Source organism: Chelonoidis abingdonii, chromosome 26 (assembly GCF_003597395.2).
Source record: "Chelonoidis abingdonii isolate Lonesome George chromosome 26, CheloAbing_2.0, whole genome shotgun sequence".
Lineage (NCBI taxonomy): Eukaryota > Metazoa > Chordata > Testudines > Testudinidae > Chelonoidis > Chelonoidis abingdonii.
In genome coordinates, this window is record NC_133794.1 from 3,070,790 (window position 1) to 3,088,181 (window position 17,392).

General features: G+C 61.4%; 1 protein-coding gene across 6 annotated transcripts in view; it reads left to right on the forward strand.

Annotated features, from left to right (window-relative positions):
- The window catches only part of SLC25A23 (solute carrier family 25 member 23), a 31,124-nt gene extending 14,217 nt beyond the window's left edge, over positions 1-16,907 (forward strand). Inside the window, exons 3-12 of one of the 6 annotated variants that reach the window (XR_012654906.1) lie at positions 3,923-4,010; positions 4,796-4,907; positions 8,224-8,382; positions 8,862-9,014; positions 9,466-9,573; positions 10,616-10,783; positions 11,179-11,329; positions 12,145-16,028; positions 16,089-16,242; positions 16,305-16,907. Coding sequence is in view for 1 of the 6 variants with exons in the window: in XM_032790335.2 (XP_032646226.1) it covers positions 3,923-4,010; positions 4,796-4,907; positions 8,224-8,382; positions 8,862-9,014; positions 9,466-9,573; positions 10,616-10,783; positions 11,179-11,329; positions 12,145-12,329 (1,124 nt within the window). In the remaining 5 variants the exon portion in view is untranslated. The other 5 variants (XR_012654905.1, XR_012654907.1, XR_012654903.1 and 2 more) reach the window with 5 other exon arrangements.
- Positions 16,908-17,392: the final 485 nt, after the last annotated feature.

The following is a 17,392-nucleotide window of genomic DNA, read 5'->3' on the forward strand; positions in this document are numbered from 1 at the left end:
GTCTGCTGCCACCGGGCCTGTGCCAAGCAGGGCTGGACAGGGTCAGGTCTGCTGCCACCGGGCCTGTGCCAAGCAGGGCTGGACAGGGTCAGGTCTGCTGCCACCGGGCCTGTGCCAAGCAGGGCTGGACAGGGTCAGGTCTGCTGCCACCGGGCCTGTGCCAAGCAGGGCTGGACAGGGTCAGGTCTGCTGCCACCGGGCCTGTGCCAAGCAGGGCTGGACAGGGTCAGGTCTGCTGCCACCGGGCCTGTGCCAAGCAGGGCTGGACAGGGTCAGGTCTGCTGCCACCGGGCCTGTGCCAAGCAGGGCTGGACAGGGTCAGGTCTGCTGCCACCGGGCCTGTGCCAAGCAGGGCTGGACAGGGTCAGGTCTGCTGCCACCGGGCCTGTGCCAAGCAGGGCTGGACAGGGTCAGGTCTGCTGCCACCGGGCCTGTGCCAAGCAGGGCTGGACAGGGTCAGGTCTGCTGCCACCGGGCCTGTGCCAAGCAGGGCTGGACAGGGTCAGGTCTGCTGCCACCGGGCCTGTGCCAAGCAGGGCTGGACAGGGTCAGGTCTGCTGCCACCGGGCCTGTGCCAAGCAGGGCTGGACAGGGTCAGGTCTGCTGCCACCGGGCCTGTGCCAAGCAGGGCTGGACAGGGTCAGGTCTGCTGCCACCGGGCCTGTGCCAAGCAGGGCTGGACAGGGTCAGGTCTGCTGCCACCGGGCCTGTGCCAAGCAGGGCTGGACAGGGTCAGGTCTGCTGCCACCGGGCCTGTGCCAAGCAGGGCTGGACAGGGTCAGGTCTGCTGCCACCGGGCCTGTGCCAAGCAGGGCTGGACAGGGTCAGGTCTGCTGCCACCGGGCCTGTGCCAAGCAGGGCTGGACAGGGTCAGGTCTGCTGCCACCGGGCCTGTGCCAAGCAGGGCTGGACAGGGTCAGGTCTGCTGCCACCGGGCCTGTGCCAAGCAGGGCTGGACAGGGTCAGGTCTGCTGCCACCGGGCCTGTGCCAAGCAGGGCTGGACAGGGTCAGGTCTACTGCCACCGGGCCTGTGCTTGGATGGGAGCCCTCCGAGTAGCAGGTGATGATGCTGGGGGGATCCCTAGGGGCTGCTTTTCCTCCTGGGTCAGGAATGAGCCAGTCCCTTGGGGCGCTCACTAGGGGGCGCTCTCCCCAGGCACTGCATGCGAACCCCCATGTGGCACAAGGGGGTGCTGTGCTTCGGGGGGGTGGGGGGGATGGCTCTCCCTTCCCCGTTGAGGTCTGGGCAGCGACTGCCGATTCTGTAGCACTTTTGCAATGACAGGGATATTATTGGCCGCTTTCCCTGATTAAATTCCACCGACCTCAGCTCCCCCCCTGCAGTTTCTTCTTGGCTCAGGATTATCCAGCGCAGCCCGCCCTATGCTGCAGTGCAGCGCTGGCGTGTGCTGGCGGACGCCTGCCGCGTCCCACCCCAGAGGTGGTCGTCTCTCCAGAGCAAGTTGGAAACAATCCCTGCATCTCCCATGCGGAGAAGTGTCTGAGCGCCTCACAAGCCCCATCTTCCTGATGGAGGAAACTGAGGCACATAGCACTACAGGAATCTATAGCAGAACAGCGAATTGAACTCCACCAAGACCCAGGCTTGTGCTCTAACCCCTGGGCCATCCTTCCCGCCTACTTAGGGGCGTGGGGGATGGGTGGGGATAGGTTAGCTCTCGTCTCTTTGGTTCAGGGGTTACTGGGATAGCAGTGGATGGGTGAATGATCTTGGGATGGGAGTGGCACACGATGGCCTGGCAGAGGGTCGGGGGTGGATGGAAGGATGAGGGTACACTGAGTCCCACCCCCTGTGCATGCGAACCACTGGGAAACACAGAAAAACCAAGACCCCCCCACACACACATGACATTACAGAGGTGGATGGAAGGATGGGGCTGGCACAGGAAGGGTGGGTGGATGGGGCTGGCACAGGATAAGGTGGATGGGGCTGGCAGAGGGTGGGTGGATGGATGGAAGGATGGGGCTGGCTGAGGATGGGGGATGGATGGAAGGATGGGCTGGCACAGGATGGGTGGATGGGGCTGGCAGAGAGTGGGAGGGTGGATGGGACCGCGGAGAGGGTGTGGATGGGTGGATGGAGCTGGCAGAGGGTGAGTGGATGGGTCTGGCAGAGGGTATGTGGATGGGTAGATGGGGCTGGCACAGGATAAGGTGGATGGGGCTGGCAGAGGGTGGGTGGATGGAAGGATGGGGCTGGCTGAGGGCAGTGTGCAGATGGAAGGATGGGGCTGGCACAGGATGGGCGGGTGGATGATACCACAGCAAAGCAGACAGCGCTGAGCCCTCTCTCTGTGCCTCATGCAGCGCAGACCAAGAACTTCCTAGGGCCGGATCCTGCGCGCCCCCTCCCTGTGCTCTGCCCCGGCTGCTCCATGCCCTGGAATCTCAGCCCGTCCCCTGCTGGCCCCATGCCAGGCTAAGGGTCTGGCCAGGAAATCAGCTGGGGATTAATGCTAAGGACCTTAGTTCCCCGAACTGAACTGAGCCGCTTATGTAAGAGCCCCACAGAGGCCCCTCGTGGCCAGCACATGGGAGTGGCCCATGGAGGCCAGCGGCTGTTTGATCTTGGGGATCCCTGCCCAGGTGGGGTGAGGGCCCCCGAACCGAAGCCTCCCTGGGCCCCTCCAGGCATGTGCAGGGGGTAAGTGGCTCCCGTTAGCACTGGGCCGGGGAGACCCATCGGTTGCCCCTCCACTCCGCCTCGCCTGGCAGAGCAGCGCGTTGGCAGAGCTGGCAGCTGCAAGGGCTGGTCCCCCTGTGGGCATGGGCTGTGCCCAGTTGGGACCCGCCCCTGTGGGCGGCTTGGGGCACCACCGGCTGGTCCATCAGGCTGGCGTTAATCTCTGTGCCAGGGTGGCCAGTGAATTGCTTCACCTAGATAAATACATTTCTCTCCACTTCCCCTCTGTTCCCTTTTTCCTTCCCTTCCTCCGTTTTCCTGTTCCCTTTTTCCTCCTCTGCCTTTCCGTAGGGAAGGCGTTTTCTCAGTTATTCTCCATTCTCCTCTCCCCTCGCACTCTTTCATTTCCTTTTTCTCTCACTCTTTCTTGCAGACAGGATTGACTTTGATTTGCCCTCCCCTCTGTCCCATTCCCTTTCTCCTCTCCTCTGTCCCATTCCCTCTCTCCTCCCCTCTGTCCCACTCCCTCTTTCCTCCCCGCCGTCCCAGTCCTGCTTTGACTTCCTCTCCCCTCTCTGGTCCGACTCTCCGCCTTTGATGCTCTTCCACCCTGCACAGAGTGGTGCCTGCCGGGCAGGAAGCAGCCCACAGATTCGCGTGCGGGCACATACACAGGGGTCTGCACAGACGTCTCACCGTGCAGGGCCAGAGACACACGTGTGTTCACACTCCTTGTGCACCCACACGCACGCTCGGCCCCATGCGCCTGCCCGCAGATCCAGACCTCCCACTCGGAGCCCAGCTGCCCCTCCCTCCCTGCCCCCATTGGCGTTCCCACCCACTCGGGACCCCTTAAAGACGCCAACTGTGGAGCTCAGGGCAGACTAGGGCTGGGGCTCTGGGGGGCTGAGCCAGGGTGGGTGAGTGCCCCCAGCCCCGCTCCTCCCCCTCTGGGCAGACTTGGGGCTTTAAGGAGCTCCTAGCCCCTGGCAAGCTCACTGGCTGCAGCCTGGATTGGCCCCTCCCTGGTTGCCCCCCCCGCCCCCATGCCCCAACCATCCCAGTCCCAGCTCTGCCTGCTGATCTCCCTGGGCATGCAGCGTGGGGGGGAGGCGTAGAACTCCCCCACACACCTTGTCCCCCCCCCATCACAGTTCTGTTGATGCCCCCTGTGTGCAGCTCTATAGCCCAATAGGTCCCCCCTCCCAGCTCCCCCCCGAATCCACCCCCCCCCCACGGTCCCTGCTGACCTGCATGGTCCCTGTGCTTGTGCCCAGGCCAGATCGATGTGTCCGAGATCCAGCAGACATTCCACAGCCTCGGAGTCTACATCTCTCTGCAGCAGGCAGAGAAAATCCTCCAAAGGTGAGACCAGGGCCCCCCATTCCCCGCCAGCATGGGCTGTACGCCCCCAAACCCTGCCCCTCTGTCTGCTCGCAACCCCCGTGAGATCAGCCTCAGCTATGCCACGCAAGCTGCATTCGTTACTGCTGCAATCTAGTGGGGTAGAGCAGGGAGGCTGGGAGCCAGGACACCTGGGTTCTTACCCCAGCTGCAGGAGGGAGTGTGGTCTAGTGGGTAGAGCGGGAGAGACTGAGAGCCAGGACTCCTGGGTTCTTTCCCCAGCTCTGGCAGAGAGTGTGGTCTAGTGGGTAGAGCAGCGGGGGGCTGGGTTCCTGGACTCCTGGGTTCTTTCCCCAGCTCTGGGAGGGAGTGTGGTCTAGTGGGTAGGGGGGGGCTGGGTTCCCGGACTCCTGGGTTTTCTTCCCCAGTTCCAGAAGTGGGGGAGGGATAGGTCAGTGGTTTGAGCATTGGCCTGCTAAACCCAGGGTTGTGAATTCAATCCTTGAGGGGGCCACTTAGGGATCTGGGGCAAAAATCAGTGCTTGGTCCTGCTAGTGAAGGCAGGGGGCTGGACTCACTAACCTTTCAAGGTCCCTTCCAGTTCTAGGAGATAGGTATATCTCCAATTATTATTATTAAGGGAGTGTGGTCTAGTGGGTAGAGCAGGGGTCTTGGTGGCTAAGCGTCTGCACAAACACTTGTGTCCCTGAGCTGGTGGGGGCTGGCGCAGGCCAGCAATCAGGGGCGGGGGGCCAGGGCACATGAACTGACCCTCACCCTGGATGCGGCTCTTGTCTGCTCGGCAGCATGGACAAGGACGGCACTATGACCGTCGACTGGCACGAATGGAGAGACCACTTCATCCTCAACCCGCTGGAGAACATGGAGGAGGTCGTCCACTATTGGAAGCACTCCACGGTGAGGAGGGGCGCGAGCCGGTCCCCAGCCAGGAGCCCAGCCTCTGCTTCCCAGCTGGGAGCTCCCGGCCAGTCCCTGGAGACCCCCAGGTGCTCCTCACTGCCCACCGGGGACTCTTGCTGCCCAGCCAATGTGCTCCATCGATGGGCCGGAGCGTATCTCCACCGGGCGCTAGGCCGAGACCCACCGGCTCATGTCACCGACCTAAAGGTGCCTGGCTGGGCTGGAACAGGACCAGCAACCCGGATCCCAGCAGAGAGGGAGAGGGGAGGGGCTAGAAATCCGGCCTGCTGGGGTTTATTCCTGGCTCTGAGGGGAGTGTACTGGGCTAGAGACAGGAATTGGGATTCCCAGGTTTTGGTCCTGGCTCTGGGAAGGGAGTCTAGTGGTTAGAGCAGGGGGGGCTGGGAGTAGGACTCCTGGGTTCTCTCCCCAGCTCTGGGAAGGGAGTGGGGTCTAGTGGTTAGAGTGGGGGGGGCTTGGAGCAGGACTCCTGGGTTCTCTCTCCAGCTCTGGGAGAGAAGTGGGGTCAAGTGGTTAGAGCAGGGGGCTTGGAGCAGGACTCTGGGGTTCTCTCCCTAGCTCTGGGAAGGGAGTGAGGTCTAGTGGTTAGAGCAGGGGGCTGGGAGCAGGACTCCAGGGTTCTTTCCCCAGCTCTGGGAGAGGAGTGAGGTCTAGTGGTTAGAACACGGGGATGGAAGCAGGGCTCTGGGGTTGTCTGCCCAGCTCTGGGAGGTGTATGATGTCTAGTGGCTAGGTCGGGGAGCCGGGAATGGGGACTTACGGGTTCTATTTGTGGATCTGTGAGGGGCATGGGGTCTAGTGGGTTAGGGCAAGGTGGGGTGGAGGGGCCGGTGGCAGCCAGGACTCCTGGGTTCTATTCCTGCCACCAAGGTTCTCAGCAGTCTCCTTGCTCTAGGTTCTGTCCGCGGCAGAGGGGACCAGCACCCCCCCTAACCCCACCTCCTCCCCCAGGGAGCTGTGACCTAACCCATCCCTGAGCCCGATCCCAGGGAAAAGGGGGCAAGAGCCCCCTTCTTAGCAGGTGCACGGAGGCCAGGGCTGCTGGGAGGAGGCCAGGGCCCTTTCTCTGCTGGGCTAATCTCAGCTGGTGATCAGCAAACAGGCTGAGATATATTTAACCCTGATTTATGAGCTGTAGAGGGGAGTGGATCAGCTCCAGCCTTGGATTCCTCGGCTCTGTCTCCAGCTTCAGGAGAGGAGTGGAGTCCAGTGGTTACAGTGGGGGGCTGGGAATCAGGACTCCTGGGCTTTCTTCTTGACCTTGGGCAAGTCCCTGCCCCCCTATGCCTCAGTTTCCCCTCCTCCCCGTGCCTCAGTTTCCCCCCCATAAAGACAAATGGCAGGATGAGCTAGAGGGCAAAGCCCTGTCCAAGTCCCTCCCCCACCGCAGAGCCCCCTAATCTAATTAGTGGGATTTCTAGGAGGCTTTATTGCCTCCCCTGTCCTTTACATCCACTCTCACCTTCCTCCGCTCACCCTGCCATGGAGGAACCCGCATCAGCGGCAGGGGATCCGGCTGGTGCGTGCCCCACCGTGATCCACAGGGCGGCTCTCGGGGGGCTCCTGAGGCTCCGGCTGCTGGCCGGGCTGTGGGAGGCTGAGCAGAGGTCCCCCCAGGGCTTGGAGTCTATCCTAGGGGATCCTCAACGGGTAGGACATGTGGCTGTTCACCCACAACTCGGGCCACCCCCACTTCCTGCCAGCTGGACTCAGTAAACAGCACCTGCATGCTGGGAGGCAGGACTCCTGGGTTCCCAGCGCTGGGAAGGGAGTGGAATCTAGCGGTTAGAGCAGGGGAAGGGAGGGGGCTGAGAGCCAGGTCTCCTGGGTTCTATCCCTGGCTCTGGGGGAGGAGTGGTGTCTAGTGGGTAGAGCAGAGGGCTAGGAGCCAGGACTCCTGGGTTCCATCCCTGGTTCTGGGAAAGCACGGGGTCTAGGGGTTTAGAGCAGGGAGAGGTTAGAATTCTGGATTCTATTCCCAGCTCCACCACTGTCTCTATGTGCAACACTGGCCAGGTCCCGTCCCTGCTCTGTGCCTCAGTTTCCCCATCTTTATAACGGTGACGATGCCCTGCCTTTGCGAGGCGCTTGGCAATCCTCCTAAGCACAGGACTTGATCAATAGGAAACAGTGTTATTAGGGCTCCAGGCAGTCTCAGGGGCTTTGCTCACTTGAATTTTTAATCCTACTGGAGGAGGACTCCAGACACATTTCTTTATGGCTCTCGGTGTTCTTGGGCTCCCTTGGCATGTGGGCCCAACAGGTGGTGCCCGGAGGAGACTGCTGGCACGCGGTGGTAGAGATGGCTTAAATCCTAAACTTGCCTCCCCCAAGGGAAGAGCAGCCTGGCTCCGTATGTAGGCTACTCTGATTCCCTGGCCCCCCCAGCTGCAGGGGGCTTCCCGTCGGCGGTGAGTTGGCTCCCAAAATGCCTGTGGGCGGATGCAAGGGGGAGCTGACTCTGAGCCAGGGCAAGGGGGTGATTCCCCTTGGAAGGGGGCAGTAACTGCCCACAGAAGGGGGAGAGCCAGAGTGGGGATGGGCTCTGGGGGTCGGTCAATACCGGCCTGGTAGCCCCTGCTATCAGATTCCCCTCCCCTCCCCCATGGGGTCCTGCCCCACTCACTCGCCTCCCTGGGAGCGTGAGACATGACGACCGGCCGAGCTAAATTAAACCCGACCTTGGACAAGCCGCAAGGCTAGAGTGAGGCCGGATAAGGTGATGGTGTCGGGGTTGGGGGGAGAATTTCTCTCTAGGGGGTGGGGTGCTGATCCAGGGCTGGGGGATGGGGGACTTGCTGGCTCAGGGGGCCAAGGAATGGGCCATGGGCCCTTTCCCCTCTAGGGGGTGCCAGCTCCAGGCTGTTGTACCCAAACACCATCACCTGCCATCGGCCTGCCCATAAGGAATTCTCCAGCTGAGGGAATGTGTCGCCCTCACATGGCATCAGCCCAGTGCCAGCTGCCGTGCCGGGGACCAGCCCGCTGCACCCCTGCGGGCATCTCTGTGCTGAATTGTACATGGCCTGGCAGCTAGAGCCCTGGGCTGGGACTCGGGCCACCTGGGTTCCGTTCCTGGCTCTACCTACTTGGGCAAATCACTTCCCCCCACATTCCCTCCGTGCCTCAGTTTCTCCATCTGTAAAAGGAGGGTAATGGTACTGATTTCCCTTGTGAAGTGCTTTGAGGTTGGCAGCTAACAGCCAGGGGGTGCTGTTCTTCGGGTGTTTCCTTCCAGGGCTTTGCACTGTCCTTGAGGTTCTGGTTCTGATCCACATGTCTCTCCTGGCAGGTCCTGGACATCGGCGAGTGCCTTACGGTCCCTGACGAATTCTCCGAGAAGGAGAAGAGGACGGGGATGTGGTGGAAGCAGCTGCTCGCGGGTGCCATGGCTGGGGCTGTCTCCAGAACCGGAACCGCCCCGCTGGACCGGCTTAAAGTTTTCATGCAGGTAAGTTTAAAAAAAAATAGGCTCCCAGCTGATTGCTCGGGCCATGGCTACAGGGAAATGGGCGTTATGCACCTGAATAGCCTGACCCTGCATTGACGCCCGGGGGCATGGGCAGGGGTTGAAAGTCGCAGCCGCTGGGCATTGGTACAACAGGGCAGAGCTGATGGCTGCCACAAACGCGCCGCATAATTCTGCATGCAGTTCTGTGGCACCCCATCTCCAAAAGGACATTGCAGAAGGAGAGGGGGTTTGGAGATGGGCAGTGAGACCGATCGAGGGCTTCACCCTAGAGGTGGCTGCATTTCAGCACTGAATGTGCAGGCTCGGTGTAACATTGCTGTGCAGGTGTTAACCAGCTGCCGGGCACCCCAGAGGTGGCTGCATTCCGCGAGGCCGGGGTTCCTAACGAGGCTGGGCATCCAGCCCCTCCAAGACGGACACCCTCCCCGGGCAATCATGCTGCGGCATTTCTGGCGCAGGTTCACGCCTCCAAGACTAACAACATGAACGTGTTTGGGGGGCTGAAGGGCATGATCCAGGAGGGGGGCGTCTGCTCACTCTGGCGCGGCAACGGGATCAATGTGCTGAAGATCGCGCCTGAGTCTGCCATCAAGTTCATGGCCTATGAGCAGGTGGGTGCTGGGGGCACAGAGCCCCGGTGGGGGGGCAGGGGGAGGAGTACAGATACAGGGATATCAGGGTGTCTACACTCCCCTCCTCGAGCTAGGGAGAGAACCCAGGAGTCCTGAGTCCCAGCCCCCCTATCTGAACCACTGGACTCCACTCCGCTCCTCGAACTAGGGAGAGAACCCAGGAGTCCTGCATCCCAGCCCTCCTTGTCTAATCCACTAGACTCCTCTCCCCTTGCAGAGCTGGGGAGAGAACCCAGGAGTCCTGGCTCACAGCCCTGTCCCCAAATGCAGACCGCTCTCCCCCCAAGAATATCTTTCTCGTGGGACTACCGCTTGGGACCTCGTGATAGGACCCAGCCCCTGCCTTTGCCCACTAAAAGGTGGGGCGGGGATCGCAAACTGAAAAATATCTTCTGGGCACAGGCGATTGATCTGCTGTTTCTCATCCCAGATCAAGCGGGTGATTCGTGGGCAGCAGGAGACGCTGCGGGTGCAAGAAAGATTTGTGGCCGGCTCACTGGCCGGTGCCACTGCTCAGACAATCATCTACCCAATGGAGGTAAAGCATGGCTTCCCTTCCCCCCTGTGGACTCTGAGCCACCTCTAGGGGGCACCACTCCAGGGTTTGCATCCAGCACAGTAGCTACAGCCCAGCCTACTTGAAAGCTCCCCTGTCCTGTATGAAAGCAGGGACTTTGGGGTGTTATCAGAGGAGTGGTTAAGGCACGGGCTTGCCATTCAAGAGACCTGAATTCAGGTCCTAGCTCTGCTAGACTGGCTGTGTGACCTTGGGCATGTCCCTCCGCCTCCTTGCCTCAGTTTCCCTAGCCGTACAATGGTGATAATAGCAGCGTGAGCAGTGAGGGCACTGAAGATTGGGAAAGGTCAGAGACTGCAGTAATGGGATAAGTACCCGTTCGCTATGAGGGACTCGGTAGGGGGTGCTCTCTCTCGGACTAGGCACTGGAGAGTTCTGTAGTGCAGAGGAGCGAGTGCTCTGAGCCAGTGCTGATCCAAATGTGGCACTAGGCGGTGGGAGGGTGGCCAGCAGGGGACGCTCTCTCCTCACAGTCAGTGCCGCACTAGGGGGCGCTGTGCTGCAGGATAGGGGGCTCAGGAGGGGGCACTCTTCCCTTTGCAATCAGGGCTGGCCCCAACGCCCAGCACGACGCCCTGGGGAAAAGTGCCTTTCACATGAGCTATACAACCTCACGATCATTAAAGAGCCCTTGAAACTCCTTATAGGAATGGCTGTCGGGACATCAGCACCAGTGCCCAGGCCAAATCCCAACTCAAGAAATGCCGCTCTCTCTCCCTCAGTCCTTCCAGTGATTCCTTATTTCAGTCCTAAGCTGCTATGTCAAACAGTTTTTCTGCCCCACCCCAGGGGTAGCTGCATTTCAGTATTAGGTGTGCCCATGCTATGTGGCTGCTAGTCAGAGGTCGTGCCCCACCCCAGAGGTGGCTGCTCCTCAGTACCGGCTGAGCCATTGCTACGCTGCTAGCCCGTGGCTCTGCCCCACCCTAGAGGCAGCTGTATTTGAGCAGTGGGTAAGAGCCCCTCGCCATTCTCATGATCCTGAATGAATCCGTTCCTGCAGGTGCTGAAGACCCGGCTGACCCTGCGGAAGACGGGTCAGTACTCAGGGGTGGCCGACTGCGCTAAGAAGATGCTGCAGAAGGAGGGAATCCGGGCCTTTTACAAGGGCTACCTGCCCAACGTGCTGGGCATCATCCCCTACGCTGGCATCGACCTGGCTATCTATGAGGTCAGGGCCCACGGGTGCTCAGGCCTGCAAATGAGGTGGAGGGGGTGGAGCCTGTTTGCCGATAGGCTCCTCCCACACTATTGGAGGTAGGGGTTTGAGAGCTGAGAATGGGCACATGCTGGAGTCATGACTTCCAGCCCTTGCCTCCTGCTCTAACCACTAGACCCCACACCCCTCCCAGAGCTAGGGGTGGAATCCAGGAGTCCTGGCGCCCAGCCCCCCCACTCTAATCACTAGACACCACTTCCCTCTCAGAGCTGGGGGTGGAACCCGGGAGTCCTCAGCTGCAATCCCTCTGCAGCCCCCCATCCCTGGCAACTCCCATCCCTCTGCTGTAGCCCCTGCCCCGGCATCCATCCACCCCCTCGTCAGCTCTCCTCTCCTCCCCCCTGCAGACACTGAAGAACATGTGGCTTCAGAAATACAGCAGGAACACAGCAGACCCCGGCATCCTGGTGCTCCTGGCCTGCGGGACGATATCCAGCACCTGCGGACAGATAGCCAGCTACCCACTGGCCTTGGTGAGGACTCGGATGCAAGCCCAAGGTGAGACCGAGGGACATGCACTGAGTGAGGGATGCCTTTGGGGGCCTGGGGCAGTGGCCCAGATACCCCAGGAATGGGCATGGCCTACGGACTGTCAAAGCAGAGGAGATTTCTGCATCCCAGGGCAGGACCCATGAGTTGCACAGCTGACCCGGGTGCATTATAGGTTAGGAGAACCAGTGGTGCAATCCCCATGGGCCAACAGACCAGATAGCCAGGGTGGTTGGGGGACCAGCCGCAGCCCCTGTTCTGGGCTCCCTGCTTTCCGGCCTGGGGCCTTCGTACTGGAGTGACAAGTTCTTCCTCCCAGTGGACGGCAGGTGCTCAGCACTCGTCCCTCTCCCCACAGCACTTTGCCTGAACCAGCGCCTGGGGGCAGATCCGTGGGGCAAGAGGCAAGTGGGAGTTTAGTGCAGGTCAGCGGCAGCTCTAGGACGAGCCGTCCCCGTGCAGCATGACCGTGCCCAGGTGCCTCACCCCAGAGGCAGCTGCATTTCCATGCAGGGCAAGCCATCCCTTTGCTGCATGGTGCTTCCCACCTGCTGTGCAATGCGGTTGCCATATTTGGGGCCCTCTGCCTGGCTCCCTGCATCAACAAGAGCAGCCTTGGGGCTGCTCTAAGTCATGCTTCGCCCCATGGGCTCTGGGGAGCAAAGAATAGCTGTAGCAGGGCATACTCTGGCAATGCTCCCAAGCCCCTGCTGCATGGAGGGCTGGGAGCAGGGCTGGGGCAAAGCTCCCTAAAAGCTTGTGGGGGGGTCAGGTGGATGTGACAGTGAGTGGCAGGACCTGACTGGGACCCCTTCTCCCCCCAGCCTCCATCGAGGGCGCCCCGCAGCCAACCATGCTGGGCCTTTTCAAGCACATCCTGTCGCGGGAGGGGGTGCTGGGCCTGTACCGGGGCATTGCCCCCAACTTCATGAAAGTGATCCCGGCCGTCAGCATCAGCTACGTGGTCTACGAGAATATGAAGCAGGTGCTGGGCGTGACGTCCAGATGAACCCGCCGGCCCAGCGGGGCCTGGATGCCCCTGGTCCACCGCTTTCCCCCTGCCCCCTCGCTGCAGGATCGGGGCCGGGAGGCGGCTCCGGATCCAGGAGCGTTAAGAGGGACACTGAGAGATCTCAGCTGGAGCCCCCCCAACACACACCTGCCCCGATGGAGCAGGCCTGAGCCGGTCCAGAGGACCAAACCCTGGAGCAACCCTGAGGTGTTGGCTGTGAGAACCAAAAGGGGAACCCCTCACCCCAACTCTGCCGCTCAGAACATGTCTGCTAGGGGCACCCTTTGCCAGGGGGTGTGGGCTAGGAGCAGACCCGGGGCGTTTGTGGGGAGGATTAATACAAAGTTCAGGGTTTGACTAATTTTAGTTTGAGGTTTGACAAGCTCGGCTTCCAACTGCCCCCCACCCCCACCAGGTCTGCTGTGGGGTGCGTCACTCCTGGAAGCGCATGACACATGTACACCCCGTTCCCTGCATGCTACGGCCTGGGGCATGGCATGTTTCCTGCACCGGGGGCTTTGCTGCCCCCAAGCACTCGCTGACACAGCCCTGTCAGTGGATCCCAGTGGAGACGCCTCCAACCAGCACTGACACTGGATCTCATGGGATAATCCCTCCGGTCAGCAGCCCTTTACTCAGCACTGACACTGGGTCCCAGGGGAGAATCCTTCCAATCAGCACTGACACTGGATCTCATGGGATAATCCCTCCAATCAGCACCGACACTGGATTCTGGGGGAACCTCCTCCAATCAGCAGCCCCTGACTCAGCACTAACACTGGATCCCACGGGAGAAACCCTCCAATCAGCACCAACACTGGATCCCAATGGAGAGTCCTCCACTAGCCATTCTCCCCCCCCCCATCCACGATACAGGACTCTAGGGGGAATCCTTCTAGAAGGGCTCCCTGACACAGTGATGTCACTGGATCCCATGGGGGGGTCCCCTCCTGTAGAGAGGGTCACCCCCCCCAAGGAGTGTTACCAGAACCCAGCTGAAGCGCTGCAGCTCCCCCCCCCAGCCCAGGCACTGCACCGGATCCCCCAAGGGGCTGCAGTCTAAACCCACGTGCTTGTGCATGGAGCTTGCAAAATGGGGAGGCCACGTGTGACTTGCCTGCGGGGGCTACCTTGAAATCAGGGCTAGCGCAAGCTCTTCCTCCATTGCCACCCACTGTCCTTCTGCCCCTGCCTAGGCAGGGGAGACCTGGCACTGGTCGCCTCTTCCCCCACGCAGGGGAAGCCAGGCAGCCTCAGAGGTCTCCCCCACCACACACCGAGTGGATCTCCCCCTGTGCAGCATGGGAGACCCACTGGCCTCCCGGCACCTGGGGCCGTGGTTGGGGCAGGGCGCGGCCCCGCTGGGGGGTGGGACGCAGGGTGAGCCACACCACACCCGCTGGCCAGAGGGGGTGGGATGCAGCGAAGGCTTGTGGCCCCAGTGTCGCCAAGGCCAGCCCATGGGTTACCCCAGGGTAACGTTGCCTGGGCAGATGGGGGTGAAATTCCACCCAGCAGCGGCAGTGCTGTGCATGCACAGACCAGTCGCTCTGACATGTCGCATCCAGCAGGGGGGCAGCATGACATGCACACAGCAGCCCCCCTACACCCACCCCTCTCTATATATACACACATGAGCCGCTCTGAAATGTCCCATCCAGCAGGGGGCAGCATGACATGTACACAGGAGCCCCCCTACACCCACCCCTCTCTATACACACATGAGCCGCTCTGAAATGTCCCATCCAGCAGGGGGCAGCATGACATGTACACAGCAGCCCCCCTACACCTACCCCTCTCTATCTATACATGCACCAACCGCTCTGACATGTCCCATCCAGCAGGGGGCAGCGTGACATGCACACAGCAGCCCCCCTACACCCACCCCTCTCTATATATACACACATGAGCCGCTCTGACATGTCCCATCCAGCAGGAGGCAGCGTTACACACACGCACAGAGTGCTTCCCCCTCCCCCAACTTTGGGCAGAGGTGCCATTCTAACCTGCAGGAGGCAGCCTCACCCAGCTGCATGCGCACTGCCCCCCCCCATATTACATACTTGAGCATGTGAAATTTCATCCACTAGGGGGCAGCACACACCCCCACCCCTCTCTTCAGCTCCCCTAGTGGTGCCTTGGGCCACGCACCAGGGAAAGCGTCGGCCTCATTTGCACAGGGACGGTTTTAACTTGGGCCCGTTACGGACTCTGCCTAGTTTTCTATGGCCCATGTGGAGGCCCCACCCCTCAGTTACCGAGGCAGGGCATTGCCCCCCTCACACACACCCACGCTGGGGAGGGTGGATCCCACAGGCAGGAGCCGCAAGGGCTAATATTCTTGCATCACGATTTTGCATCAGGGTTTTGTTACGGCGCCCGCCTGCGGGCTCCCCGGCCGCTTCTTTGCACCGGCTCCATTGGGATCTGCCTGGATCCTTTCCCCAGGTTCCGAGCCGCAATCTCTTCCCAGCACCACCCCGTCACTACGGCCGCATCAGTCACCATCTCAACCCTCTAGCAGACCCCCTTCGCCTCCGCCTGCCCAGACCTTGGACACAGACATTTTTCCACGGGGCCGCCCAGAGGATTCAGGGGGCCTGGGTACAGTGGGGGAGCTGCGGCGCTTGTACTCACTCAGCGGCGGTCCGGGTCTCTGGCAGCATTTCGGCGGTGGGGGGACCCTTCGGTCGCTCCGCATCTTCGGCAGCACTGAAGGGCTCCACGCTGCCGAAATGCCAGCCGAAGACCCGGAGTGCCACCGAGCCAGGGCTCGCGGGGCCCTTGCGGGGCCTGGGTCTGGGGCACTCCCCCCCCCACTCTGGGTGGCCCTGTTTTTTCACGTCAATCCTTGGCCGACCTGCCCTGCTCCCGTCCTGCTGACGCCAGCTCCGAGCCAAGGCCATGGGGGGTTACAGAACATTTCCGTCCTGCGAGGGTGTCCTGGACTCCCTGGGGGAAGGGGGACCCTAGAGGAGACCAGAAGAATGGCCCAGACTAGGTCAGCCCTATGCTCTATCCAGCCTGATGCCCTGTCTGCCGACAGTGGCCAGTGCCAGGAGCTTCAGAGGGAACGAACAGACCCGAGTGATTAGCAAGTGATCCAGCTCCTGGCCTCAGTGCTTAATTTGTGATGAAAAAGGAGCTGGCGCTCAAGCACATTTTTTTTTTACTTTCATAACGGACACAGCAAGCCCCAAGGCACCGGGGCTCTGAATGGCCAGGCCCCGAGGCGCCAGGGCTCTGTACGGCCAGGTCCAGAGGTGCCAGGGCTCTGAACGGCAGAGCCCAGAGGTGTCAGGGCTATGAACTGCCAGGCCCAGAGGTGCTGGGCTCTGAACAGCAAGGCCCAGAGGTGCTGGGGTTCTGGACGGCAGAGCTCAGAGGTGCCGGGGCTCTGGACGGCAGAGCCCAGAGCTGTCAGGGCTATGAACTGCCAGGTCCAGAGGTGTCGGGGCTCTGGACGGCCAGGTCCAGAGGTGCCAGGGCTCTGGACGGCAGAGCCCAGAGCTGTCAGGGCTATGAACTGCCAGGTCCAGAGGTGTCGGGGCTCTGGACGGCCAGGTCCAGAGGTGCCAGGGCTCTGGACGGCAGAGCCCAGAGCTGTCAGGGCTATGAACTGCCAGGTCCAGAGGTGCCGGGGCTCTGAACGGCCAGACCCAGAGGTGCCGGGGCTCTGAACGGCCAGGCCCAGAGGTGCTGGGCTCTGAACAGCAAGGCCCAGAGGTGCTGGGGCTCTGGATGGCAGAGCCAGAGCTGTCGGGGCTATGAAATGCCAGGTCCAGAGGTGCCAGGGCTCTGAACGGCCAGGCCCAGAGGTACTGGGCTCTGGACAGCAGAGCCCAGAGGTGTCGGGGCTCTGAACTGCCAGGCCCAGAGGTGTCGGGGCTCTGAACTGCCAGGCCCAGAGGTGCCAGGGCTCTGAACGGCCAGGTCCAGAGGTGCCAGGGCTCTGAACGGCCAGGTCCAGAGGTGCTGGGCTCTGAACTGCCAGGGCCAGAGGTGCTGGGGCTCTGGACGGCAGAGCCCAGAGGTGTCGGGGCTCTGAACTGCCAGGCCCAGAGGTGTCGGGGCTCTGAACGGCCAGGCCCTGACACAGCTGCCTGTTGTCCAGTCTACACTTCTGGCAGCCAGAGGCCCAGGGACTGAGTGGGGTGCGGGATTGATTTGTGTTGTGGGGGGGATCAGTGTGGTGAGCTCCCCCAGTAAAACCAGAGCGGAAGTCTGGGTGGAACCTCTCCCCCGCCTAAGCTGGGTCATTGGCTGGGACCAAACCTGGGACCTATGGATTCAAAAAGCAGGCGCCTCTGCTAATTAACCCAAAAGACCAGACTCGCAGTAGCTGACTCCTGAGGAGCCATACAAAGTCTGACCACTAGAGGGCAGCAGAGAGACTTGGGGCACCCCCCCCCAGGTAATATTTGACGACTGCTGAAGGGTGGGGGGGCCAGGAAGGATTCCCCCTCCCACCACTGAGAGCATGGGGCTGTGTATGGGCAGGCTGCAGGGAGGCGCCTGGTCCCAGAAGGTAAGAGCAGGTGCTGAGCTGCTGAGGACTGGGGAAGTTGTGACACGGGTGGGGAAGGAGCCCGTGGGGGGAGGGCAGGACACTGCAAACACCTGACATTGTTTGAAGTTTATTATAATTGTTTTAATCTTATTTAATTCCCCCCTTCCCCACTTGAGGTTCATATGATGAGAGGGGCAAAGGGTTAAGGAGACAGTAGGGGGCAGAGGCAGGTTCTTGGAGGGGGGGCAGAAACAGCCCCTCCCAGTATGGGGCAGAAGAATAACAACCCTCCCCCAGTGTGGGGCAAACAGGCTTCCCAAGGGGCAAGTGGTCCCTCTCCAGCAGGGGGCGCTGTGAGCACCCCGGCCCTGTGAAAGGGCCGAGTTCGAATTTCGCCATCCTAGTATTTCCCCTTGGAGCCGAGGACGCCTGACCCCGAGATGGAGCTCCGTGGTGCCTTGCATGGTGATCAGTACCCAATGGGAAGAGCAGGGCCTGGCGCTGCCCTCTGCCAATGGGCTGGCTGCAGGGCTGGCTGGCAGGCCCGACT